This window comes from Lycium ferocissimum, chromosome 8 (genome assembly GCF_029784015.1).
Source record: "Lycium ferocissimum isolate CSIRO_LF1 chromosome 8, AGI_CSIRO_Lferr_CH_V1, whole genome shotgun sequence".
NCBI classification, from domain to species: Eukaryota; Viridiplantae; Streptophyta; class Magnoliopsida; order Solanales; family Solanaceae; genus Lycium; species Lycium ferocissimum.
In genome coordinates this window covers 53,552,630-53,576,771 of record NC_081349.1, presented here as the reverse complement: position 1 = coordinate 53,576,771, position 24,142 = coordinate 53,552,630, and the positions used below count along the sequence as shown (strand labels likewise).

General features: G+C 37.6%; 1 protein-coding gene across 2 annotated transcripts in view; it reads right to left on the bottom strand.

Moving 5' to 3' along the window:
- Positions 1–941: 941 nt before the first annotated feature.
- Positions 942–24,142, bottom strand: part of LOC132068743 (uncharacterized) — a 40,665-nt gene continuing 17,464 nt past the window's right edge. For both annotated transcript variants that reach the window (XM_059462431.1, XM_059462432.1), the window contains 18 exons: positions 18,737–18,757; positions 18,567–18,662; positions 18,349–18,469; positions 18,073–18,252; positions 17,761–17,957; positions 15,659–15,930; positions 14,777–14,878; positions 12,063–12,239; positions 11,766–11,954; positions 8,583–8,824; positions 8,348–8,494; positions 6,583–6,796; positions 6,034–6,162; positions 5,822–5,953; positions 3,772–3,843; positions 3,517–3,696; positions 3,197–3,256; positions 942–1,652 (listed from right to left, as the gene is read on the bottom strand). In XM_059462431.1, coding sequence (XP_059318414.1) covers positions 1,578–1,652; positions 3,197–3,256; positions 3,517–3,696; positions 3,772–3,843; positions 5,822–5,953; positions 6,034–6,162; positions 6,583–6,796; positions 8,348–8,494; positions 8,583–8,824; positions 11,766–11,954; positions 12,063–12,239; positions 14,777–14,878; positions 15,659–15,930; positions 17,761–17,957; positions 18,073–18,252; positions 18,349–18,469; positions 18,567–18,662; positions 18,737–18,757 — 2,606 coding nt within the window. In that variant the 3' untranslated portion in view covers positions 942–1,577. The remainder of the gene's footprint in view (positions 1,653–3,196; positions 3,257–3,516; positions 3,697–3,771; positions 3,844–5,821; positions 5,954–6,033; positions 6,163–6,582; positions 6,797–8,347; positions 8,495–8,582; positions 8,825–11,765; positions 11,955–12,062; positions 12,240–14,776; positions 14,879–15,658; positions 15,931–17,760; positions 17,958–18,072; positions 18,253–18,348; positions 18,470–18,566; positions 18,663–18,736; positions 18,758–24,142) is intronic.

Genomic DNA, 24,142 nt, shown 5'->3' with positions numbered 1-24,142 from the left:
ATCATCTAAAAGTGAATTATTTCCGCCAATATTAATACCTAAATTAGGTATTTCGTTCACAAATATTTCTTCATTAAACCCACCCCTAACAATACCACTACTACCGCCACCACGTCTCTCTCTTCGACATTATTAAATAGAATTAATTTAAATCACACACAAATAAATCACAAGAAAATAAATTGCAACAAATAAAGATAGAATTTGAACGAAGGTACCAAATTGCCGAACTAATTTCTACCAAAGTGAAGGCGGCTAGAATTGCAAATCCACCAAAGCTTTGGAGCTACTTCGAATTGTTGCAAAATCACTAACTCCACCAACATTTTTTTTTTTATAATTACAAAATTAATAATTGAAACTAGAATAAAACTTTATAATATTTAATTGAGAGAAATTTAAAGTGACTAATTGTTGCAAAATACCTATAATTGAGAGAAAGAAAAGAGTGAATTGGTGTAGATTAAAATTGAAAATGGAGAGGGATTTATATAGGGGTGGGAGATGGGTTAAAGTGTATAAAAAAAAAGTTTTGGCGCGGGGGGGGGGGGGGGGGGGAGGGTGGTGTTGGGAGGCCAAAATGGCCGTTTGGAGCCGTTGGCAACGGCAATTTTTGCAAAATGAACCGTTGCCCAACGATCCAATCCACAGCAGCATTATTAAATTTTTTTTTTTTTTTTTTGACCGGTTAGCAGGTTAATCAGTCCCATATTTTGAAAACCGGAACCGGTAGAGATACCCGGTAGACCGGCGACCGGTAAACTGATTTCGATTGGACCGGTTAACAGGCTTACTTGGTGGAGATAAACATAAAAATATAATTTTAAAATGCTGTAGCACATTTTTTTAAAAATCGTTATTGTAGCCGAGTTCTGATGGATAACAAAGTTGTGCGTGAAATGAATAAAATAGGATAACTACAACTGGTAAAAATCTCAATGGAATCAAAATTTGTAATTGTCTATTAATTCACATAAGAGGATCAAAAACACATCATAGCATTTGCATGTTCCAGAAAACTAAGAATTCCTAATCATCAGCGAAGTATACATGGTATAAACTTTCTGTATTGAGATGAGAGAGAAATGAACAACCAGCACCATAGACAACAATGAACGCATGACAAACCATGCTTCCATTTGCCATAAGAAGAAGCTAATCATGACCAAACAGGAAAGAACTCATGATAATTACACACCCTAAAAAAATACTACTGTCCGGAAACTGTTCTTGCTAGATGCGGGATGGTGGCTCCTGACCACGAACAGCAAATACAAATGCTAAATACATCGTGTATGGAATTTGGTAGACACTAAGAAGCTGTAGACCGTACCTACAATAGACGTGCCTACCGAGCATAAAGTCAAATCCATTGGACCATCAGCTACAACAACGTAGGAGAAACAGAAGCTTCTCTGATAAATGCATGGAGCATATGCCCACGAGCTCGTGTCAGTTTAATTCATATGACTACAATGGAACCCATCGAGCAGTGCGTAGTGATAAGCAAACTCTACACGGCGTAGTTGCTTCAAGATTTTACTAACTGGATCTTGTGGTAATGAATAGCTGTGCTTTCAGGATTGACTGACATAGAGTACTGGGACAAGGCCAGCCATTTTTCCATCTCTGCCTGGGCGTTTTTTCTTGACCTGAAACAAGTTTGCACCATCAATGTCACCAAATAATCATCAGAGACAACACTTTCTACATGGTTCCTTCTTCCATAGAAGGCAAAGAGGACAAAGTAAAAGGAACTGTACGGAAAGAGTGCAGAGTCAATTTTTGCCATAAACCCAGCACAAATATGGTTGAGCAATCAGATAATCTTATCAAGGGATCTTCCCAAGCACGTGTATGTCACATACAAGCTACCAGATTGAGTCTCCTTGAATTTACTCATTGAAACGCTTAAAAAAGAACTGCCAACTGTGGTTCAAAAGTATCAGTAGATCAGTGAATTATCCGCAAAATGTTTTGAAAGAACGTGTTATGCCCTCCTTCCCAATTTTGTTTGGCATCGTTTGACTCGAAAGGGTTTAAGAAAGAGAGAAAGACTTTTGACGCATAAGTTAAATATGCATATACCACTTGTATCAAACAATTTGTTTTGATACCCACTGGTGCCTAAAACGAGCCATGTGAACGGCAAGGTGGAAATGTAAAAATGAACTAGCTCTAAATACAGAGAAGTGCTGATGTTTTATGAATGAGTATTTGGTTTGATTTTTGGTTTATGATATATAAATATTCACATAAAGTACTAGAACACTTTACTATTATAAAATATAACTTAAAATAAAATATGACGTGTTTACAAAAGAATTTATTTTTTACCACAAATACTTTGTGCTCTCTAGAATAAAGATGCACCAATATTTTTTGCTTTCTAGTTACTATAGCAAAGCTCAAGAAGCATAAATAGATAATGATAGATTCTAACCAAATTTAACAAGAAATAATTACTTCTCTGTTCAAACTATTATGCATATTATATTTCTGCAATTATCAAAATACTATATTTATAGCAATTTATAATTATGCAATAGACATTTTTTCATTTAACTTAATTAACAAAAATGCATTTAAATCACCATGGTAATTAACAAATAAGCTATTTTTCAACAACCTTAAATAACCGTCACATATATTATTCTTATATATTTATTAGCCGTATTCTAACACCTGTATCCGCACTCGGATCAATACACCTAGATCCCAAAATTAATGTCATGACGAATCCGACCTCCAGATCCACACCCATAACGGATACCCGTACCCGTATCTGAGCAACATAGATGTGACAGTTAAAATTCTTACTTCTTTAACATAAAAAAGAAATTTTTACTTTTCTTGCGTGTGGAGTATCACACGAAGTAAAATGTGACAGAAGTATTACACCAGCCCTTATTCTTCCTAAACCACTATGACAGATACTCCGCCAAAAGGTCCTTTTAGTTAGAAATAACAGAGTATGATTGGCATTCGGAAAAGGAGGATTGGCATTTGGAACAGGGGGTTCTTGATCAATGCCACACTGCAACGAAGATATCTAGTCCAAAGTATCTCCCTTGTAAAGAGAGTGAATTATGTGCATGTGCAATGAATACTATGATGACACAAGTAAGCTTAATCACATTAGATGCATGATTTGCAAAGAAGAGTGGCTCTACAACATTCAATAGGAATTACTTACATAGAACCAGCCATCTACTTCATACTCAATTTCCAGCTCTTCCCCCGCTGTCAGATTTAGCTGCAGAGCAGAAAATCCGAAACTTAATTAACCTTTGCATCTCCAGTGAACCCAAAGAATCAAGATACAATGAAGCAGAATTTCGACATAATTCAACATTTCAACATCAGAATGCAACATGTTAATGGGTACAATTTTATAGCTAGCAAGAAAAGCAACAAATGGTGTCTTCATGCCCACCACACGCACCACCACAAAGGATAATTAGATCAATAACCAGCCTTTCGGAGGAGAACATCTAGTAGTAATGGTAGACCTACCTCATCATCTCCACCAGCTGTGAAGTCATAAAGTGCTGTACCAGACTGTGGGTTGCTGGAAGAAACTCGCTCCTCTTCATGGGATCCAAAACTGTGAGAACCAGACCCAGCCAAGGGATTCTCAAATGACTCGTATCTTTCTCTAATAGGTGATGAATATGGTGGAGGCTCTTCTCTTATCTGCAAATTCCTTTAATAAAAGACTTGCATCTCACATGACAGAAGACATGAAATTGGCTGGCTAGTAGGACTTACCGGGGAGCCGAGACCATCATATGAGGAGCCACCGTAGGAACTATTATTATATCGGCTCCCACCAGATTTCCCCTGTCATAGGCAACAATGACCCTTTACATACTAACACAGGAAGAAAATAAAGGAACCCAAAATGAAATACGACGACTGGGTCGCTGTTCAAAACTAGAAGCAACGCAATTGGAGTATCACAAATTCTTTTTCATTTTTTCATTTTAGGTATCAAGGAGAAAATATGACTTGTACAGTTGTACCAACAGAAGACTATTTTACTGAAGAAAGTTTAAGTGAGTCCCAACTTCATAGTAGCATAGTAGACTCCGATCCTAGTGTATGTATTACTTGGGACTACAGTCGGATATAAGCAAGGTTATTCAATCAAATAAGTAGCACTTCATTCTATTAAGAAGATTTTATTGTTTGGCATGTCAAGCTTAATAGAAGATAAGCCAAGTGGTAACTAGTTTATCATTTGTATGTGGCCTTTTGTGGTGTGTGTGTGTGTGTGTGTGTGTGTGTGGGGGGGGGGGGGGGGGGGGGGGCGTGTTGTGGAATGGATTTCGCGGGTGAATATGATAGGAACAGTAACAACTTTATCTTAATGTGGGGTAAGGGCGGATTTTGCGGGTGAAATCGAGGGAATGAATATTTCCTCCACCTCCCCCTCCTAATGGGACTAGAATCCTACCTTAACCGGATGCAAAGGATCAAACTCCTCATTATATTACCCATAAAACAGTGTTATCAAAGGCGAAAAGGGCAAAAAAATAAAATAATAATAAGGTACACTGGGGCTCTAAGCGTAAACCGCAAATAAAGCATGGGCTTTAATAAAAAAGGCGCAAATTGAGGAAAAAAATACAAATATGTATGTTTAGTCCAAGACTAATAGTTGTAAGCATGAATAATAAATATATGGTCAAGGAAATTGAAAAAATATTACAGTAAAGTGAAACATCAATTGTTAAGACCGCCTCTTCAAGATAACACTAATTGGCAAGGAAAACTATGCCTTAGAGCCTTGATGACGACACTGCAGCGCTCGATAGGCGAGGCGAAGTGAAGCGCTCAACATGTTTTGCGCCTCGCTTCAGGGCTTAATTGCACTTAAGCGCGCCTTAGGCAACACTGCCATAGAATTGAAATGTGACACTGAAGCTGCAATACACATTGTTTTGAATCCACGGTTTCGTGAAAGAACAACGCATATAGAAGTACATTGTCAACTCAGATGATCATATTCTTAGAAAATTACTTCGTGACTCCATAACTGAATATATTTGTTTTCTTGCTTTTGTACCAGCTCATGATCTAAACGAGTCGCACATACACCCTAGTACATGTTCCTCGACGCTGAGGACACCCCCAAAAAGCGGGGGATTTCATAACATTTCTGATTGGCTATCTTGTTTTTCTAATAATGTGACAAGTTAAAGAGTATACAATATGTATGCTCCAACTTAAGTGGGAATGTTAAGAATTACGAAATCAATAATATGACCAGAACCCTTTCCTTGTAAACATGAGAGAGGTTTGAAGCCCTTATAACTATGTAATAGAAAATAGGAATTATTTTCCTTTTCTTTTAAGGATTATTTTCCTTTCCTTTTACGATTACTTGTAAACGTTATTTAAATCCCAACATGCTTGAGGGAATAATAAAACAATTTTTTTTCTCTTCACAAATAACACTGGTCTCATCTCCTAATTATTTTCTTCTTTCTTTAGCAAATCGGTGACGAAAGCATAGCCCTGAACAAATACAAATAACTTTATCAATGAGGTTTTGGTTTATGCATAATGATTAAGACGGCCATTGGTATAGTTTTATAGCATAGGTAAAATATCTTATTAAACCATATGGTTCTTCATCAAACATCAAAAGTTCCAGGCCAATGTTTTCTTCAAATGGGATAAGTTAAAATGTCAAAGAACAAAAGAGATCAATTGACATAGTTGTCCACATCAGCATCTATAAATAAGAAGTTCCGTCAAACATACTATAAACATTCTCAACGCATTAAATTTAAAGCAGACTTAAAATACCTACCTTGGATTGTGAAGATGGCTTAGAACTGAATAACGACGGATAGTTCATTCCACCAAAGTGGGATGATATGGATGTCTCGACTGACCCTACTGAGTCTGGGGAGGAAGACCCTGACGATCGTCCATCATCTTCCTGCAGGCACCAATTGTATAAATTTATCATATGCACGATGTTGGAGTAAAAGAAAGCAACATAGACTTAAGAATTATTACCTCCATTTCCGAAGATTCTAGGAGAGTCTTTGCCCACATATCATCATAACTTATGGAAGGTCTAGAAATAATATTCTCCTCCTCAACATCAGGAGCATCAGTACCAGCACCAGCAAGAAACTCATTAACCTAGGGATGAAAGAGCTTTTTAGCAAGCATGAAAAGATTCCTACTGCTGGGGTTCTGATCTATTTAACGGTATATAAGACTACATATATATGCTTCTGAGCTAAATGGAAAGATAGTTCTACACCAAACAAATTCAGATACAATTCTTAACATACTTGAGACACATGTAGAGAACATATATTCGTAAATAATGTAAATGAAACTAGCCAGTAAATAGTATATTGGCTATCCAACATGTGTCGTGTCAACTCAATGTCCACAGAAACCTTTTATAAGTGTCCAAGCTACATATGACATAGATAACTGAGAAGTTGCGAGCATGTTCCTTTAGTTTGACTCATTAAACTGTACAATTTGACAGCCAGAGAAGAAAGCTCAAGGGACCAGTTTTCAGGTTCGATACATCACTCAAATACTTACCCTGTTAATTGCAGGTGCATTATTCAAGCTATCATCACCAAGATTTGCAGCCCAGAAGTTCACAAGGTCATCATCAATTGTTTCTGGCTCAGCAGCTTTTGCATTGGTAGTTTCATACATAAGATCAGAGATACCCGTTGCTACAGCCGGATCGCTGAGTCCAGTTGACGCACTTATGTTATGCTTAGTGCGATAGACATCGATTAGCTTTGCGCTGTTCAATATGTAGAACTTTATTCAGTACATTATAGAAAACTTTGAAGAGTCTCAGCACATTAACCATCATATTAGCACGTAAAAGATGAAAAACAACTATGTTGAAGAGCTTGACAAAGACAATGCAACACCAAAAATGGAAAATAATTGGGTGGAATGCAATCAAAGCAGGGTTTACTACCGATTGGGGATCATGAATAAACATTTCGTTTTTTATTACTAAGACTTCATTTTCCATGTTACCTTCGCCAGACAAGAGTCAGTTCAAGTGAAAACATCAGAAGTATGGGTAGGGAAATTTCAGAAAGCCCACCGAAACTAGATGACTATAGTTATCAAGTGGTTTTAAGGACTCGTGTCCTACCATTGTGGAGTTCATCCCCAAACATTTGCAAGTTCTAAGACAAGGTTTATTTTTCTTCGCAGGAGTGCTAGGGGTTCCAACATGGTCGTCAGAGAACATAAGGAAATTAAGGTTGCTACTAAGTTGTCTAATAAGGATTTATTTCTTTTATATTATCTTCCCCCGCAATGAAATACTTTTTAACAAGGTAAAATTGAGGAACCCCCGAATGTGAAGCAGGCTCTGGAGGCCACATGCTACCATGAGGAAAAGAGTCCAGCGCTTTGATAGGTGGTCAACCATCCTGTGCATACTAACTAAGGTTGTCCCTAAGTTGTCTAATAAGGATATGCTGCCTCCGTTTCAATTTATGTGAACCCATATGATTCAGCAAGGAGTTTAAGAAAGAAGAGAGGACTTTTAAAGTTGTGATAAATAATTCACATGCATTTTGTGTGGCTATAAATCATTGCATAAGGTAAATTGTTTCCAAATATATAAAGGGGTCATTCTTTTTGGCACGGACTAATAAGGAAATGGGTTCTCATAAATTGAAAAAGAGAGAGTATCTCTTTTACATTATATTCCCCCACAGTGAAATACCACTGGGTATGTTGTTGTTGTTGTTGTCCCCCACAGTGAAATACTTTTTAACAAGGTAAAATTGGGAATCCCCAGATGTGAAGCAGGCTCTGGAGGCCACAAGGCTACCTTGAGAAAAAGAGTCCACGCTTCGATAGGCGGTCAGCCATTCTATGCATACTTCAAGACCTGAATAGTTCATTCTGTAAACACCACATTATCTTAAATTTAATTGTAGGTATTTGTCTATAACCTATATATATGTGTGGGTTCTAGAACTTAAAATTCATTACTTAATTTATTTCGTCTATATACTTTATTATGCCAGATATATCAATCAATTCTTTACATTTTTATATCTGAATTTAATACTATTTTGATAGATCCAGAATTTTATAATTTTAATCAATTTAAAATTTTATTTCATTTTTACTCTAGTACATGAAACTAACATCCCATCCCATGATAGATAAAATGCTTTGACCTGCATCTCTACCTCCTAAAAGTCTAAAACAGTGTTTACAAGTGAATTGATGTTGGCACTCTCTCGCTTCTGCATAAAACTAAAGAAAGTTCATTGTATACTCAAGCTACAATGCTTAGGGAAACTTAGGAATAATGTACCTTGTTGGCCCTAAAGGAAGATACTTTGATCTTGGAACATAACAGAACAGAGAAACGAGATCCAAGAGCCTCTCATGAGTTTCATATAATTTCTTTAGCTCCTCATCTGTCCATTCTTTTTTCGCATTATCATGGTTGCGCATATCCCTACATATTCAAGCACAATGTGTTAATGAGGACCATGTTAAAGCTTACAAATGGTTCCTTAGTGTTGAAATGAGCCAGAATAATGTACTTTATTAATTCATCCTGCGCAGAATACATTTCATCAAGGACCTTCAACATAGGACTGATTAAAGTTCCAAGGCCAGTGCCACTGGCTCCCTGGTCCTCTCCATTGCTGATATGCATATCTGAGAACTGAGACTGTACACCGCCCTGGGCTAAGGCATGTAAAAATTCATAGATCTGTAACCTATACGGCTCACCAGATCGAATTGCAATAGTTGTAAGAGCCTGGGCAGCAATTATGCGAACCTGAAATTTAACAGTAGTAAGAGGGGAAACCACAGAACACTCAATAATATACATGTTTTTAATATAACACTCAATGATGTATATTGACAATAATATGAAGCATTTATAGTTGGGATTTATAACTAGAACTAACTAAACTATATTCATATATTTGAATTTCACATTTGCAAGAAACAAAGGATGAGTATCTCCTCAGAGGTGTCTACGAACGTATATACGGGAGGAATGACTATACTTTTTCAGGGGAGGCAAAGACTTGGAGATTAATAGTTATGACACAATTTTAGGATGGATTTGCTCCAGAACACCGCCAAAAATGTAAAACACAAAGACAGCTTAAATTTTCTTCTTCAGCTACAGTAAAGGAAACTCAAATTACTCACCATAGATAAGATCATAAACAAAGTAATTCCCAATTTCTAAAGTAAACAAAGAAGTTAATTGGACACAATTTTAGGATGGATTTGCTCCTGAACACTACTATGGCGTAAAATACAAAGCCAGCTAATTTTCATCTTTGACAAAGAGACAGACACTCAAGTTACTCACCATTTTTAATATCATAAATAAAATAGCTCCTAATATTGTGAGGGCCTCTTAATGAAATGGCTTTGGAGATACAACATCGAGAAGCAAGCTTTTTGAAGACGGGTCATCAGTTGCAGGTATGAGCAGTTGGGACACTAAAGTACCAAACCAGTCAGGACATCACATGGGGTTGGCAATTGGAAATCCATCAGGAATCTTTAGGAGGAGTTTGTAGCAAACACAGGTTTCAAGATGGGAAATGGGAGGAGAATTTCATTCTGGAATGATGACTGGCTTGGTCATCGAGCACTGAAAGACCTTTTCCCTGATTTATTTGTCCTCTCATCTACACCTAATACCAACATAGAAGAAACTTGGAGCACTGAAAGACTTTTTTTTTTTTTTATGTTTTTAATGATTGGGAGTTACTAGAGTCACTGAATTCCTCAGAATGCTAAAAGGCTTTACAGGATTAAATGGAAAGCAGCAACTCGATTGACAGTCAGCATACGGCAGTCAGAGCAGCTTCAGTCCAAAATTGACTAAGGACAGAAGCAAGCTACAAGCCTTAGCAACCGCTTTCCTGCGGACCTTATGTAAAAAAAAAAAAAAAAAAAAAAAAAAAAAAAGCTGCGAAGAAAACAAGACACTAAGTTGTTGCGCTAATTCGCTAGCGCTAGCGCATTACGGCTTTTCAGCCTCCTGCAGTTCCGATTCACCGGATCTTATCTCTTTTGAAAGGCGTCAATAAAAAGTCAAAATATGGACTAACTTAAACTCATTTAAAATTTAAATCGAATTTTCTATTCTTACTTATTTGAGTCTTTGCTAAATACTTCAACTATTGAAATCAAGAAGTTACAACTGGTCAAATGATATGAAAGGGATTATTTAGAGCAGCAGCATCTACAGGGCAGTCCAGCACCTCCTGGCTCTGGTAACAGATTTGGAAGCTCAAAGCACCATCCCAAGTTGTCTGCTTTTCATAGCTAGTTATACGGAAAGCTTGCCTCACACAGGAAATTCTTCAGAGAAGAGGCTTTCAGTTCAGTCCTAGATGCTTCCTGTGCCAGCAGGAAGCTGAAACCAATGACCATTTATTTCTACACTGTGCTATGACTAGCCAACTCTGGCAACTCTTTGTAGCATTAGCTGAAACTACTTGGGTGATGCCTCAGGACACTTTTGGCCTCAAACAGTCCTAACTCATGAAAACTTTAAGAAAAGGGGTTTCCACCTATGATCTAAATGTTATATGTGTGGAGAAAGAATCAGAGACAACCAACCATCTTTTTTTACATTGCAAGTTAACTGAACATCTTTGGAGGATTTTTCTTAATTTAAAGGGAATCATGTGGGTGATGCCAAGAGATACACTTGAAATGCTGGAGTGCTGGAACAAATATAGCACTCACTCAGAACAGAAAGAAAGATGGAAGATTGTCCCTGCTTGCATTTGTTAGTCAGTTTGGAAAAGAGAGAAATCAAAGGTGCTTTGAAGACAATTATAGCTCTACCCAGAAACTGAAGATGAAGTGCCTAGCCCTTTTCTATTTTTGGTGTAAACATGAATATATGGAAGACATAGAATCTTTTGTTGATGTTCTAGGATCTCTGTAAGTACGTTATAGCTTAGTACATCTTCCTATATTCCCCTGTAATTACAGACAGCTGCAGTTTTTATGTCGCAGCAAATAGTTATAAAAGAAAAAAATGTTACCTTCTCAAAAAAAAAAAACAGTATAAGGGGAAGAACATGTCACAAGGAATGGTGGAAGATTATTCCAGCTTGCATATGGTGGACAATTTTGAAGGAGAGGAAACCAAGATGCTTTGAAGGCAAGAGCAGCCCAACCCAAAATATCAAGAGTACATGCATTTCTCTTTTGCATTTTTGGTGTAAAGAACAATTTGTAGATGATGCAGAATTATTGATAGACCTTTTTGGCACCTTCTAAAAATTACAGGGGTTTGTACTTGTAAATATTAGATACCAGCTCCGCTTTTCGTTGCTGACGAATATAACATGTTACCATTCTCAAAAAACATTGTGAGGGCAGTCACAACAAGATAAACACACTGTACCATTTTATTTGACCCGGTTATAATCTAGAAACTTGAAAAATACGTCTTTGATCATTATTTGTTCAATTATTTCTTTTTGTTTGCAATCATTTTCCGTGCACTCTTCAAATCCACAATTTTATATTTTAAAAAACAAAATAATCAATGTTAGACAAAGAATTGATCTAGTCAACCATCGTTAAAAAATTTGGGAAAAGGGAGAAACATAAGTTCTCGTACTTTCATGATCACAACTAATAAGCACTTATAACCAAATGCATAAATCATGTATGGAATAAATCAAAGCTTGCCAAGCAAGAAGAACGATTTGAGGGCTTAAAACTTCTACCTCCCAGCTTCCATTGAAAGCACACCGTTGGAGCCGAGTCAGAGCACCAGAGAGAGTAGGATTGCGAGAACTGGCAGCAGCAACCATCTTATCTGCATCTAACATCATCAATGCTGTACCTGGAGGGGTTGCTGACTCCCAAGCATATTCAGAGGCTGCATAATTTGCATTTTCTCCAAGGAACCAAACCTGAAGTATGTCATAACCCATTCAGAAAAATAAAAGCTGCCATTACAGATACTTGCTAGATACCTGGTAGCTCAACTATCAACAAATTAATTTGTAGGTAATTCTTACTGCTGCTTGGACCATTCTCTGCAATGCCAGAGCAGACTTTGGATCGGAAGCAGATACACTATCAACTGAGGTAAGTCCAGACACTGAGCCAGGTTGAGGCGGCGGCAAATCCAGAACTATGGTAACTGCTTCCAGTGCGGTGTGTTTTCCATCTGGACCAGCTCCAACAAGACAGGTCTAGCAATAAAATACTGATTAGAGTAGCATGTATTTTTGCTATACGAACCAGCAAAAATGGAAAAACTTGCAAAAATGACAGGAGGGCAACATTGGGAGATGTATGAAATGGAATTTTACAAGGCAAGGCAAAAATGAGAGGTCAATAATTCCAAGCTTCAGACAGCACTGTATTTCAGATTGAACAAGAAGATCAAGTTAAATGTAGCAAGAGAGAGAAAAGAGGATGTGAATTAGCAAACAATGTCAAGGCTCCATTCAACTTGGTGGAAGAAAAATTCAGCAGGTCATACCGCACTGAAGATGAAAATAGCATCTTCGGGAGTACGATCACATAAAAATACCAATATCATTGATGATCACAAAAAGGGAAACCTGACATTGATGATCACAAAAATGGAAAACCTAAGGCCAGGTTCCAGTCACACATGGACACACTGATCTTACATGAAAACCTTTCTTTGCATATTTTTCCTTTTTTAGGAGATTGAATAGCGAGCCTGATGTAGCGAGGGATCATGCTAAGCAGATTGAGGGCGCACTTAAAGGAGAGAGCAGGCGCAATAGGCTGAAGCGGGTCTGGAGCAGAGAGAGAGAGAGAGTTGGCTCAACGAGTGAAGTAGTACGCCTGGAACGTCAGTGGCTCTTTGGACTGAATTGAAAGAGATGAGAAAGACCTAGAGCGGCTTGTTGGGCTAAGTTGAGAGAAAGAAACCCAGGGCAATACAGTAGGTAAAGAGAAGACGATTGTGAGATGGGCTTACCAAAGTTTAGGTCTAATACAGTATTAAGAAAAACGGACCTTAAGCCTAACTCATCCTCGAAAGCTAGCTCATGAGATGAGGATCGCCCAAGATCACACAAGGACATTTTTTTTTATCAAGATTAAAAAAAAAAAAAAAAAAAAAAAAAAAAATAACAGTACATTTCCTCAACCAATGCTGGTAGCGTCATTAAAACCATCACTTAGCAATGCGAAGGGATTGTTATCGCTTCAGATAAGTGTATGCTCCAACAATGAAGCAAAATGATCAAAACAAGAAGAGGTAGGTTCTTTAAATCTCACTTTGAGTGAGTTGGATTAACATTAGCAATTATTATATATTGGATTGGATTAATATTAGAACTATTTTATATTGGATGCTCAATAAAGTATTTTAGTTGCAATTTGATTATTGAGTACTAAATTCAAATGTGGCTGGTATTTTAATTTGTTAGTAAATTGTGCGCTTCACATCAAAGAAACACACACTTCACTTCTTGCTTTTTGCTTCAATCCAGGGGCGAATTTAAGTATCAAATTCGGGGCACGTGAACTCATGGTCTCTCCGTAAAACTAGTTATTTTATGTGTATATTTTCTAAAATCAGTATAATATTATCTGCTGGAACTCATGCTACAAGAAGGCTAAATGGTGCACTTGGTTAAAGGTTGAGTTATCTACCTAGAGGACTAGGGATCAATTCCCACTTACTGAATTTTGTCCTCCTTTTTTTTTTTTTTTTTTAGTGGTGAACCCACATTCTAGAAATCCCAAATTAGCCTCTGCTTCAATCCCCATGGAACTTGTCGCCTTTTTTGCAATTTTCCTTTTACACAAAATGTAGGACATTCGCCTTTTTTGCAATTTTCCTTTTACACAAAATGTAGGACATTCCAACACCCCCTCGCACGCCTGGGGTTAAACATATGGAGCATGGATAGCGCATATGAGGACCAACACTGAGCAAAACCAAGAATAGGAATGGGTCTGGGTTTGATACCACGTTAACAAAAAGGACCTTGTACCTAACTCAACTCCAAAAGCTAATAGCTTATGTGGTGGGGACTACCAAAGACCATATGAGGAGACAATAGTCCATTCCCTAAAAAACTTCGAACAAATGTATGCATATCAGATTATTAGATTTTTTTGGCAAATTCACTGTTCTTCATATGAGCATTAATTGTTTAAAAAAAAAAAAAAAATGAAATATGAGAGCATCCAAAAACACAAATCCGCCCTCACTAGCTAGTTGACCAAGCATATGATGGTAGAAGTGCAACCAGATGAAAATACTTCATCATACCATGCGTAGAAGTATTTATAGATGCAGAATTTTCAAAAATGTATCAATTCAATGTTCAGAGAAGGTCCCATTTAAGGGCACCAAGATCATTGACACTATACAGGACTTAGGTTGTAATAGAAAATACCATAACACTCCATTTTTGTACAAGAAAGTAGATGCACCACGTATAAACAGACTCATATTAGAACATATATATATATATATATATATATATTTGTTCAGTCCATGTGGTAATTAGGGTAACTGCAATCTGCTACATATACAACTTTGACCCATCAGTTTTAGACTATTTACTGTTTAACAGTATAATCTAATTGGAAGCTAAAACTACAGAGAATTTATAAACATATCCATGACCAGCAAAAGATTCGCCAAAAAATAAATGAGGCGTTGGGGAAGAAAGAACAAAAGTGTTAATTAAGCAAGAAAATTCAACTTTAAATTCTGTTATGACAGTAAGCTTACTTTCCATAGTAGTTGTAGCACATCTGCATCTATCTTTCCAGGAACTTTGGTGGCAAATATTCTGGCAATCTCTAGAAGGGTCACTGCCATATCAGGAGTAGCCTAAATCACACAGCAAAAAGAAAGTAGGATATGTGAGCTCTGGGGACAAATAATTTACAAAGATACCAAAAACACAGAATATTTACGCATCTATTAACCATAGCATGGAAAAATCAAGAGCTTAAACTTTCATTGACCCATCACTTTGTTTCTTTTATTGGTTGCATGGACACAGATGCCAAGACTTTTTTTCACAGATCCCAAGATTAAGATCAAAAGAAATGCATCTTGATAAGGTGAGCATAAGAAACCTCACGGTAAAATAACTTTCAATAAGGCCCACTTAACTACGGTTGAACTGGAATAAGCTAAACCTCTATCAAAAAAAAAGGGCAGGACAAAACAACACCTCTCTACCATACACAATAGCATAGGAACACATTATAGGAGAAAATGATCTTACACTTCCATAAAAGATCAATGAACACCTCAATATATGAAACTTCCAGTGTAGAAAAAATATTCGTTCTTAAGCATATTTCTAGTTCTTACATCAAGAAGTCTTTAATCATGGGACAAAACTATAAACTCTTTTATCTTTTCTCATGGTGGTGAAAAAGAATAACACTAGGAAAAGACAAAGGGGTATAATTGGAAAAAACTTTTAAAAATGTCGACATATCTAAATCATACAAGAAGAAACTAAAAAGTACAAGTCTCTAAAGTGAATACAGAAGAACAGTACTTAGAGACAAGATATATAGAGGACGATCACTTAATCCATTAAACAGACAACTAGACAACAATGCAAAGAATACGCCTTTCCCCGGCTTTGAGTACCTTGAAACGAGCATGAAGTGTTAGCAATATATCATTCACTAACGGTGCTGGCCAAGCTGGATCTGACAGTTCTGATGCGATGATGGATTCTAATTCATCAAAGGACTCATGAGGGCTTTGCATCCATATCAGTGATTTTATTACCATTGCACGAACATAAACACATTCACATGCAACAGTTGTCCGCACCACCTCCATTAATGATGCCAATAAACTTGCAATTGTGTCCTTGACAGCAGTGGTATTAGATAATGAGGAAACTCGGCGTATGCCTAAACAAAAAGGGCAAGAAAATAAAAAAATTGGAAGAATCAGAGAGGTGACAATTCTGGATCCAACAAAAAGCACACAAAAGCCATAGAAGAATTGAGGCTAGGTAACCATAATACAAAACAATACTGAGTAATTCCAACTAAATAAAGCCAACAAGTAAAAGTTAGTCTTTACAGAACTATAAAAGCAGCAGGTCATCCATAAAGCAAATCACCTCCAGAAAAGCAGAATCTCTAAGTAAAACAATTTGGGAAAAAACAGAAATAAAAGCATAAGAAAGATAATTGATCTTGTCAATGAAAGATATTAAAGATCAATGAAATGGACAATGACCCAATATTAAAGGACAAATGCACACTTACAGGAGTTGACAACGCAAACCAAAACCAAGTATCTTCATAAACAAATGCATACTTAGCTAACATCGTGTGGATTCTCTTGAAGACTAACTAAATAAATAATAGTGTGATCTCTCAAATAGCTTAAGCTTGTTGATGAGATGGTCACACATTTCAACATGGTTCAAGAGCAGGCAGAGATCTTCGATTCGCCGCCACCTATTATCAAAAAGAATTTCCACGTGTCTTGCCAATGAAAAAGAATCAGGCCAGCACATGAAAGAGTGTGGCGAAGACATAAAAGTGTGCTCTCTCTAATAGCTAAAGCTTTTAGATGAAATGGTCACACATTTAACAGATTCTAAGATAATGTAAGTCTTTGAGACAACTTTTCCTCCATTTGAATTTAAGTCTACCTTATCCCTTTTAATACATTCAATTAACATGGTGCCACACGTACATACATGTGTATTTGGAGGTTTACCACATGACCAGACCATATCAGGCAATCTTCTCTCATTTTCTGTGTGCTACTTACACCTTCACCGGATGTGATCATTTCTAATTCGTCAACTCTTGTATGACCCGATATTCATCTTAATATTCACATTTTTACCACATCAATTGGCCATAGATGCCCAACATTCACTCACATGTAGCATTGCTTGTTTAACAACCGTTTATAGAGCTTACATTTTACTTTGATAACTATGACTACCGCATAATACGCTTGTAATACTCCTCCAATTTTCTCATATCACTCACATGTAGCAAGGCTTGTTTAACAACCATGTATAGAACTTACATTTCACTTTGATAACTATGCTACTATCGCATAATACTCCTGTAATACTCCAATTTTTCTCATAGTATTTTAGTTTAAGTGTGTTACAGATTCACCTATCATGTCATTCTCTTCAAATATTGATTTTAGATATCTATATTGTTGGTACTTGGTCAGTCACCGCACTAATAACCTCAACTTCGTTCTTTGGTTGTAGCTAAACTTGTCGTATATGTAATGTGTCTTACTTCTACTTATCCTAAACCCTTACCCTCTAGAATGATTCTACATAGTTCTACTTATCCTAACCTCTTACTATCTAGAGTGCTTCCGCATATTTCAAGCTCTTACTCGACTCCCTCGCCAATTTCATCAATTAATAAAATATCGTTTGCAAATAACACGCACCATGGAACTCTATCTTGTATAATATTTGTTAACTCACATATAACTAGAGTTAAATAAGTATAGGCTCAAGGCAAATCCCTGATGTGAACCCTAGTTATGAGGAACTCATTTATATCTCCTCCCACAGTCCTCACATTTGCGACAGCTCCTACATATATATTTTAGGTGTTCTTCAAAACCGGAAACTCTTTAGATCTCACACTTATTCTCTATCCATATGACCCAAACTGAACCTTCCACATATATTAAAGAGAGAGAGATTACAAGTTATGTCTAAAAAGCTAATTCATTTTAATTACCTTCAGGGTGAGAGGTTTCATTATGATCTTGATCATATGAGTCGTTATTTTCAGGAACTGTGTTAACATAAGCTCCTTCATCAATATCTTGTAAGCCCAAAGCAAAAGCTGCAGCACGACTTTTGCCCATTTCTTGCACCACCCTTGCTGCTGCATGAAGTACAGGCCGAGAGAAACTGCGAAACGAACTCTCTAACCTGTCAAAATGAAGGGTATTAGCTGACCAATTCATCACAAAAAAGTTGAAGCACCGAAGGGTCTGGTTTGGGGGTGGGGGGAGGGGAGCACAAGCAAAAAAACAAGCTTGAAGACCTCCTCATCACAAGTTTGATCAAAGGTTGAGGACGCCTTGTCTTTGAAGACTTGTCTTTGGAGGACTTTGAAGGAGCTGCATCCTTTGAGTCAGAATTTGAGTCTTTAGCTGAAGGTGCTTCTGGAAGCTTGAGAATTTCTCTGGTCAGTCTGTACCATCCAGCAGCGCGTTCCTCAGTTCTGTAGAGTCCAAAAGTCCTCAGAAAATTAAGTGCCCAATCTTACAAATTAGGCAGTTATTGCGACATTAGGAAAAGAAAAGTTTTGTAGATGTACCTCTCAGCATTATCAACTTTACCCAGCACACAAAGGATAGCCTCAAAACAAACTCTTTCACTAGGATCAAGAAGTAGCTGATACAGCACCGAATTGAACTGAGTCTTAATGTCTGGCCTTTCTGCACATGCAATATGGAGTTCACCAGCACTTATTATCTCCTCTCAGTCTCCAAACAGAAAAGGAACATGCTTGCTTAGAATACATTTCAGACATACCATCTAATGACCGAGCTCTGGATATACTGTGGCACAACCTGGCAAGTGCAACTCTAGCAAGAACATCATGCATATGGAGTACATCTTGTAAAGCCCCTGATTCAAACAAATTCTGATAGTTTTAACGGATAATAAATGACTGTGAAATCAGAGATATAATATTAACTTACCACCGGGCTGCACAAGCTTCCCTACAAAGACACAAAAGCTATAGTCAAAAAGCCAGCTCTAAACCATCAATCAAATACATCCACCAAGAAATTCTCCTTTTTTTTTTTTTTATAAGGACATCCACCGAGAAATTTTACTTATTTCAAGAAAATCACCATAAGGATGCCCTTTTCCTTAGGTCTTGGCAAAAGACACCACAGCAACATAATCTTAACAACAAAACGTTAAAGCAATGCTACTTGTCAAGTGAAAAGTGAAAACACACAAGGAAACAAATACAGAGGTATTAATCAAAAAGGAATATCAATGCAGATAGGAAAAGAAGTCATCCTTAAAGAGTCCACATACTGATCAATAAACTAATGAAAGTTTGAAGACATCCCAAAAGCCCAGAACTTTGCAACTTATAGGCCGTTTCCTCAGCTTATTCTTCACTTCTTACTAATTGAACTGCGGTCTGTTTGCACGACACATCATTCATTCTACTATTTAAGGAGTTACTTCTCTTCCCTTCAACTGATGAAGAAAGGATTCTCAAGTTTCTTTTCGCGTTCATGAAGGAACACTTCAAAAATTTATTAAGAAATATATTTCTTCCTCATTTTTAGGGAATGCGAAGACCTTGATGGAATTCGAACTTTTCAATGGAGAAAAACCAAAACTATGAAACTCTCATACCTTCCAAACATTCCCATTGACTTAACTCAACTGCGCGATTTATTTAAAACCACGTCCCCCAATCTCATTGTCTTTTACGTCCTTAATCAAGCACTATTTCTTTAAAACACAATGAATTCAAAGTGTTCCCTCCAAGAAGTCTCAAATAACGGCTATAATCATAGTTTGCACGTTCATTTATTTTTTTGATGAAGTATAACGGATTTCATTACAAGGCATCAAAAAGAAGCATAACTTGCAAACGAGGAAGGATCAAATTGCTCCAGTACAAGTGAGTCTATGCTACTATCAGGGAGGTAATAAGATCCACAAAAAGATATGTACTACTCCCTCCGTTTCAATTTATGTGAACCCATTTGACTGGGCACGACATTTAAGAAAGAGTGAAGACTTTTGAAAGTTGTGGTTCAAAATAAGTCTTGAATAAAATGTCGTCTCAATGAATTATCAGCTTTCAAACCTCTCTCCATAAATGCTCCCAGGCACTCTCCCCAAGGAAGTTCTCTCTCCTACTTCTTAGGAGGGGAACTAACCCTTTTCCGGTGACTTTCTCCCGGAATTTCTTTCTATCTCTCTCATCTATTCTCAAGTTATTACCTTCTGTGATATCTTATCCTTCTCTTTCAGTTCGACAACTTAGATTCTCTTCTCAAACATGGGTGACAATAGAATTTACTTCAATGCAGGGTTTAAATCCTTTGACATTACTAGATGGTCTTCTGGAAACTCTGACTGGTATGAATGGGTAGAAAGAAGTAGAAAGATGATGAGGAGGACATCCATAAGTAGCAAAATCATGGAGTGGATCATTTTCACTTTGAAAGAAGCCCAACAGATCAGAAGAAGGTGGTGAGGAGATGGAAAACTTCTGAACGAGAAGCAGAGCACTTTTGCACCAGGAAACACAATGAGCATGGGAGCTATATGAGCATCCTATCATTAAATGGTAGTGGCAGATCAGTCCTAATTATTCCAGAGCCTGTATTGAATGCTGGATGGGTTGACTTAGCATTTAATTTAAGATTGAAAGATTCATTAAGTGCCACTCAAAGCAGGAACAAGCAGCCCCTCCTAGAATTAATGAAACCAACTACCCTTTCTCAAAGGTAGTACAAAACAGTAAATGGCAATCCAGAAATCTCCGTACAGCAGAGGTTAAAAGCAAGAAGGGAAGCATTGAAATATCAGAATCATCTGCAAATCAGGAAAATGGGCTCTTGAAGAGATGTTTAGTTGGATGTTGTGGAGAAAAGTCAAAGGAAAAACCTACCCTAGCAGATATAAGGAGATGGTCTTCATCCAACAGGAAAAAGGCTATTGGGATAAACATCCATGAGCTATACAATGATATGTTCCTATTTGAATTCCCAAATAGACATATGGCTGAACAAACTCTCCAAGGACAATGGAGGTGGAAGAACATCTGTTTTAACCTCGAATGGTGGAGCCCATTATCAGGAAGTGTCTCAAACTCCATTGAAGTAAAGGAGACTTGGATCAGAGCAGTGGGCATTCCACTGCATTGTGGTCAGAAAATTTTCCAAGAAATAGGTGAAATCTGTGGGGGATGGGTGGCTACAGAGGAGGAGACAGAACTCAAGAACCATATGAAATGGGCAAGAATCTTGGTGTCCAATGATGGTAGATTTATACCGAGGGAGGTGTCCATCAATCGTAATGGAATCACGTATTACTTCCCAATCTGGGTGGAAAGTAAAACAAGATTCGAAATCATGCCGGAAAAGGAAGGAAGAACCATCAGAGATGCTGCTATAGATGCTGCTGTGAAAGATCCAGGCAAAGCTATTGCATGCTCGGTAAAAGGAGATGACCTCTGCAAAGAAGTACAACAATCCCATCCTCCTAGGGATTCCAGAGATAACGCATCACATGGGACTGTCAAATACAGTGGTTGACTTCACATCAGAGGTATCACGTGATGGGCAAGTGAACAATTTAAATGAAATTTCAGGATTGGGCCGGGTATGTGAGCCCACACTTAAGAAACCTCTGAAAGTGATAAATGGGCCTAATTTTGCTGGACAAGTTATCTTTAATGACTTAACTTGTGATTATTACTTGCCCTCAACATCGTACAACAACAATTGGCACTGCATGACCATGGCTGAGCTCTCAAAACAAAAAGAAAAGCATGCATGCACACAAACTGCAAAGGAAGTGAACACTTTTGCAGAAGTGGTGATGAACTTGTCCAGGGAGGTGATTGGGGAAACTTCAGAAGTGGTGGAAAAAGATGATTGGCAGATGGTGGCTGGGGAAAGTGGTGGAAAGAGGGTGGCAGAGGACCTATCTGAGATAGCAGATCTGAATCCTTTCAATGCTATTGAAAACTGGGAAGTTGAGGAGGCAGAGCCTATCCAAATTCAGCAACAGCAAACAATCATGCATAAAGAGCAAGAAGCTTCGATATGGGTACAACAAAATATGAGTAAATTCAACAAAATTTTTGGGGTAGATTTCCAGGGGCATGACGAATGGTGCAGGATTCTGAATGCAGAAAAACAAGGTTTAAGGGTGCACAAGAGCTGAAAGGTCTTGTTTCTTTTGATGTTAAATACAAGAGCAATGGGAATAGGTACAAGGGGAGAAGTATCATCCCTGTTTCTTAATGCAGTTCAAACTAGTAACATGGAATGTTAGGGGATTAAACAATAGGGACAAAAGGAGACTGGTGAGCAGTTTAGTTTTTGACTGGAGAGCAGATATCATCCGTTTTCAGGAAACTAAAATTGAGGGTGACTTTACAGAACTGGTGAAACAAATCTGGGGGGGAAGATGGATTAGTGTTGCTTGTTTGGAAGCTAGTGGAACAAGAGGGGGGATTCTGTTGATGTGGGATAAAAGAGTATGGAGGGGGGATATTCTTGAAATAGGTGCTTACACTCTTAACCTATAAGTTTGAAGCACAATTACAAAACTTCTCATGCCATATCACAGGAGTGTATGCTCCAAACTCTTATAAAGAAAGGAGACTGGTGTGGGAAGAATTAGGTTCTGTGAGGGGCTTAATGGAAGGGCCATGGGCTGTTTGTGGAGATTATAATGTCACTAGGTTTATCTCAGAGAAGAAAAACTGTACTCAAAGAACCAGGGGGATGAAGGAATTTTTTGATTTCATTGAAGACATGAACCTAATTGACCTACAGCTTGAGGATGCTACTTATTCTTGGTTCAAAGGTGACAATCTAGATATAGCTTCTAGAATTGACAGGATATTAATCTCAAAAGAGTTTGATGATAGTTTCAACAATTTGAAACAGATTCCTCTTCAAAGACTGGTTTCAGACCATATTCCAGTTGCTTTACGAGGTGGTTCATGGAATAGGAGTAAAAGTTATTTTAAATTTGAAAACTGGTGGCTAGGTTCAGAGGGTTTTGTGGATAGAGTTAGGGGTTGGTGGAATTCTTTTAACTTCACAGGCAAACCAGACTACATACTTGCTTGTAAATTAAAAGCTCTAAAGTCTAATCTCAAGACTTGGAGCACAAGTGAGGATGGAAACTTGGGCTCTAAAAGAGAAGTTTGCTAGGACAGATGGCTGAAATGGATGTAGTGCTGGAAGAAAGAGTCCTAACAGAAGAGGAATCAATCAAGAAGGCAACTTTACTTATGGAGTATGAGGAGTTGGTCAAGAATGAAGAAATATCTTGGAGACAGAAATCAAGATCACTCTGGTTAAAAGAAGGGGACAAGAACACTAAGTTCTTTCACAAAATGGCAAATGCTCACAGAAGATACAACAATATTGATCAGCTTGTGATTCAGGGAGAAACAATTGAGGAGCCAGCTAGAATTGAAGAAGAGATAATTGATTACTATCAAAAGCTGTATTCTGAGACCACACAATGGAGGCCAGCCTGTAACTTCACAAATTGCCCTACTATATCAGAGGAGGAAAAGGAGTCTTTACAAGGCAGTTTTGAAGAAAATGAAGTATTGAGATGTCTAAAATTGTGTGCAGTTGACAAAGCTCCAGGCCCTGATGGATTCACCATGGGTTTCTTCATCAAATGTTGGGAAGTAGTGAAGCATGACCTAATGAACACTTTTCACAACTTCCATGAGCAAGGAGTTTTTGAGAAAAGTTTTAATGCAACTTTCATTACTCTCATTCCTAAGAAGAAAGGTGCTAAGGAACTAAGGGACTTCAGGCCTATCAGTTTGATAGGTAGTATTTATAAAATCTTTTCCAAAGTGTTGACTGAAAGAATGAAAGGGGTCATCGCAAAACTAGTGGACTCCCAGCAGAAGGCCTTCATTAAGGGCAGACAAATTATGGATGTTGTGCTAGTAGCTAATGAAGCAGTAGATTCCAAGTTTAAGCAGAAGAAACCTGGAATCCTTTGCAAGTTAGATATTGAAAAAGCATATGATCATGTAAACTGGAGGTATTTACTCCAGGTTTTGGAGATGATGGGTTTTGGACAAAAATGGATCCAATGGATCAAATTCTGCATATCAACTGCTAGTTTCTCAGTTCTGATTAATGATTCCCCAACAGGTATTTTTAAAGCACAAAGAGGTCTCAGGCAAGGTGACCCCTTGTCACCTTTCCTATTTTTGATTGCAATGGAAGGTCTAAACAATATGCTCAAGACAACAAAGGTGAATGGATGGATAAATGGTTTTGAGGTGGCTAGAGCTGGTAATGAAAGTCTGGAGGTGACACGCCTCCAATATGCAGATGACACACTAATCTTTTGTG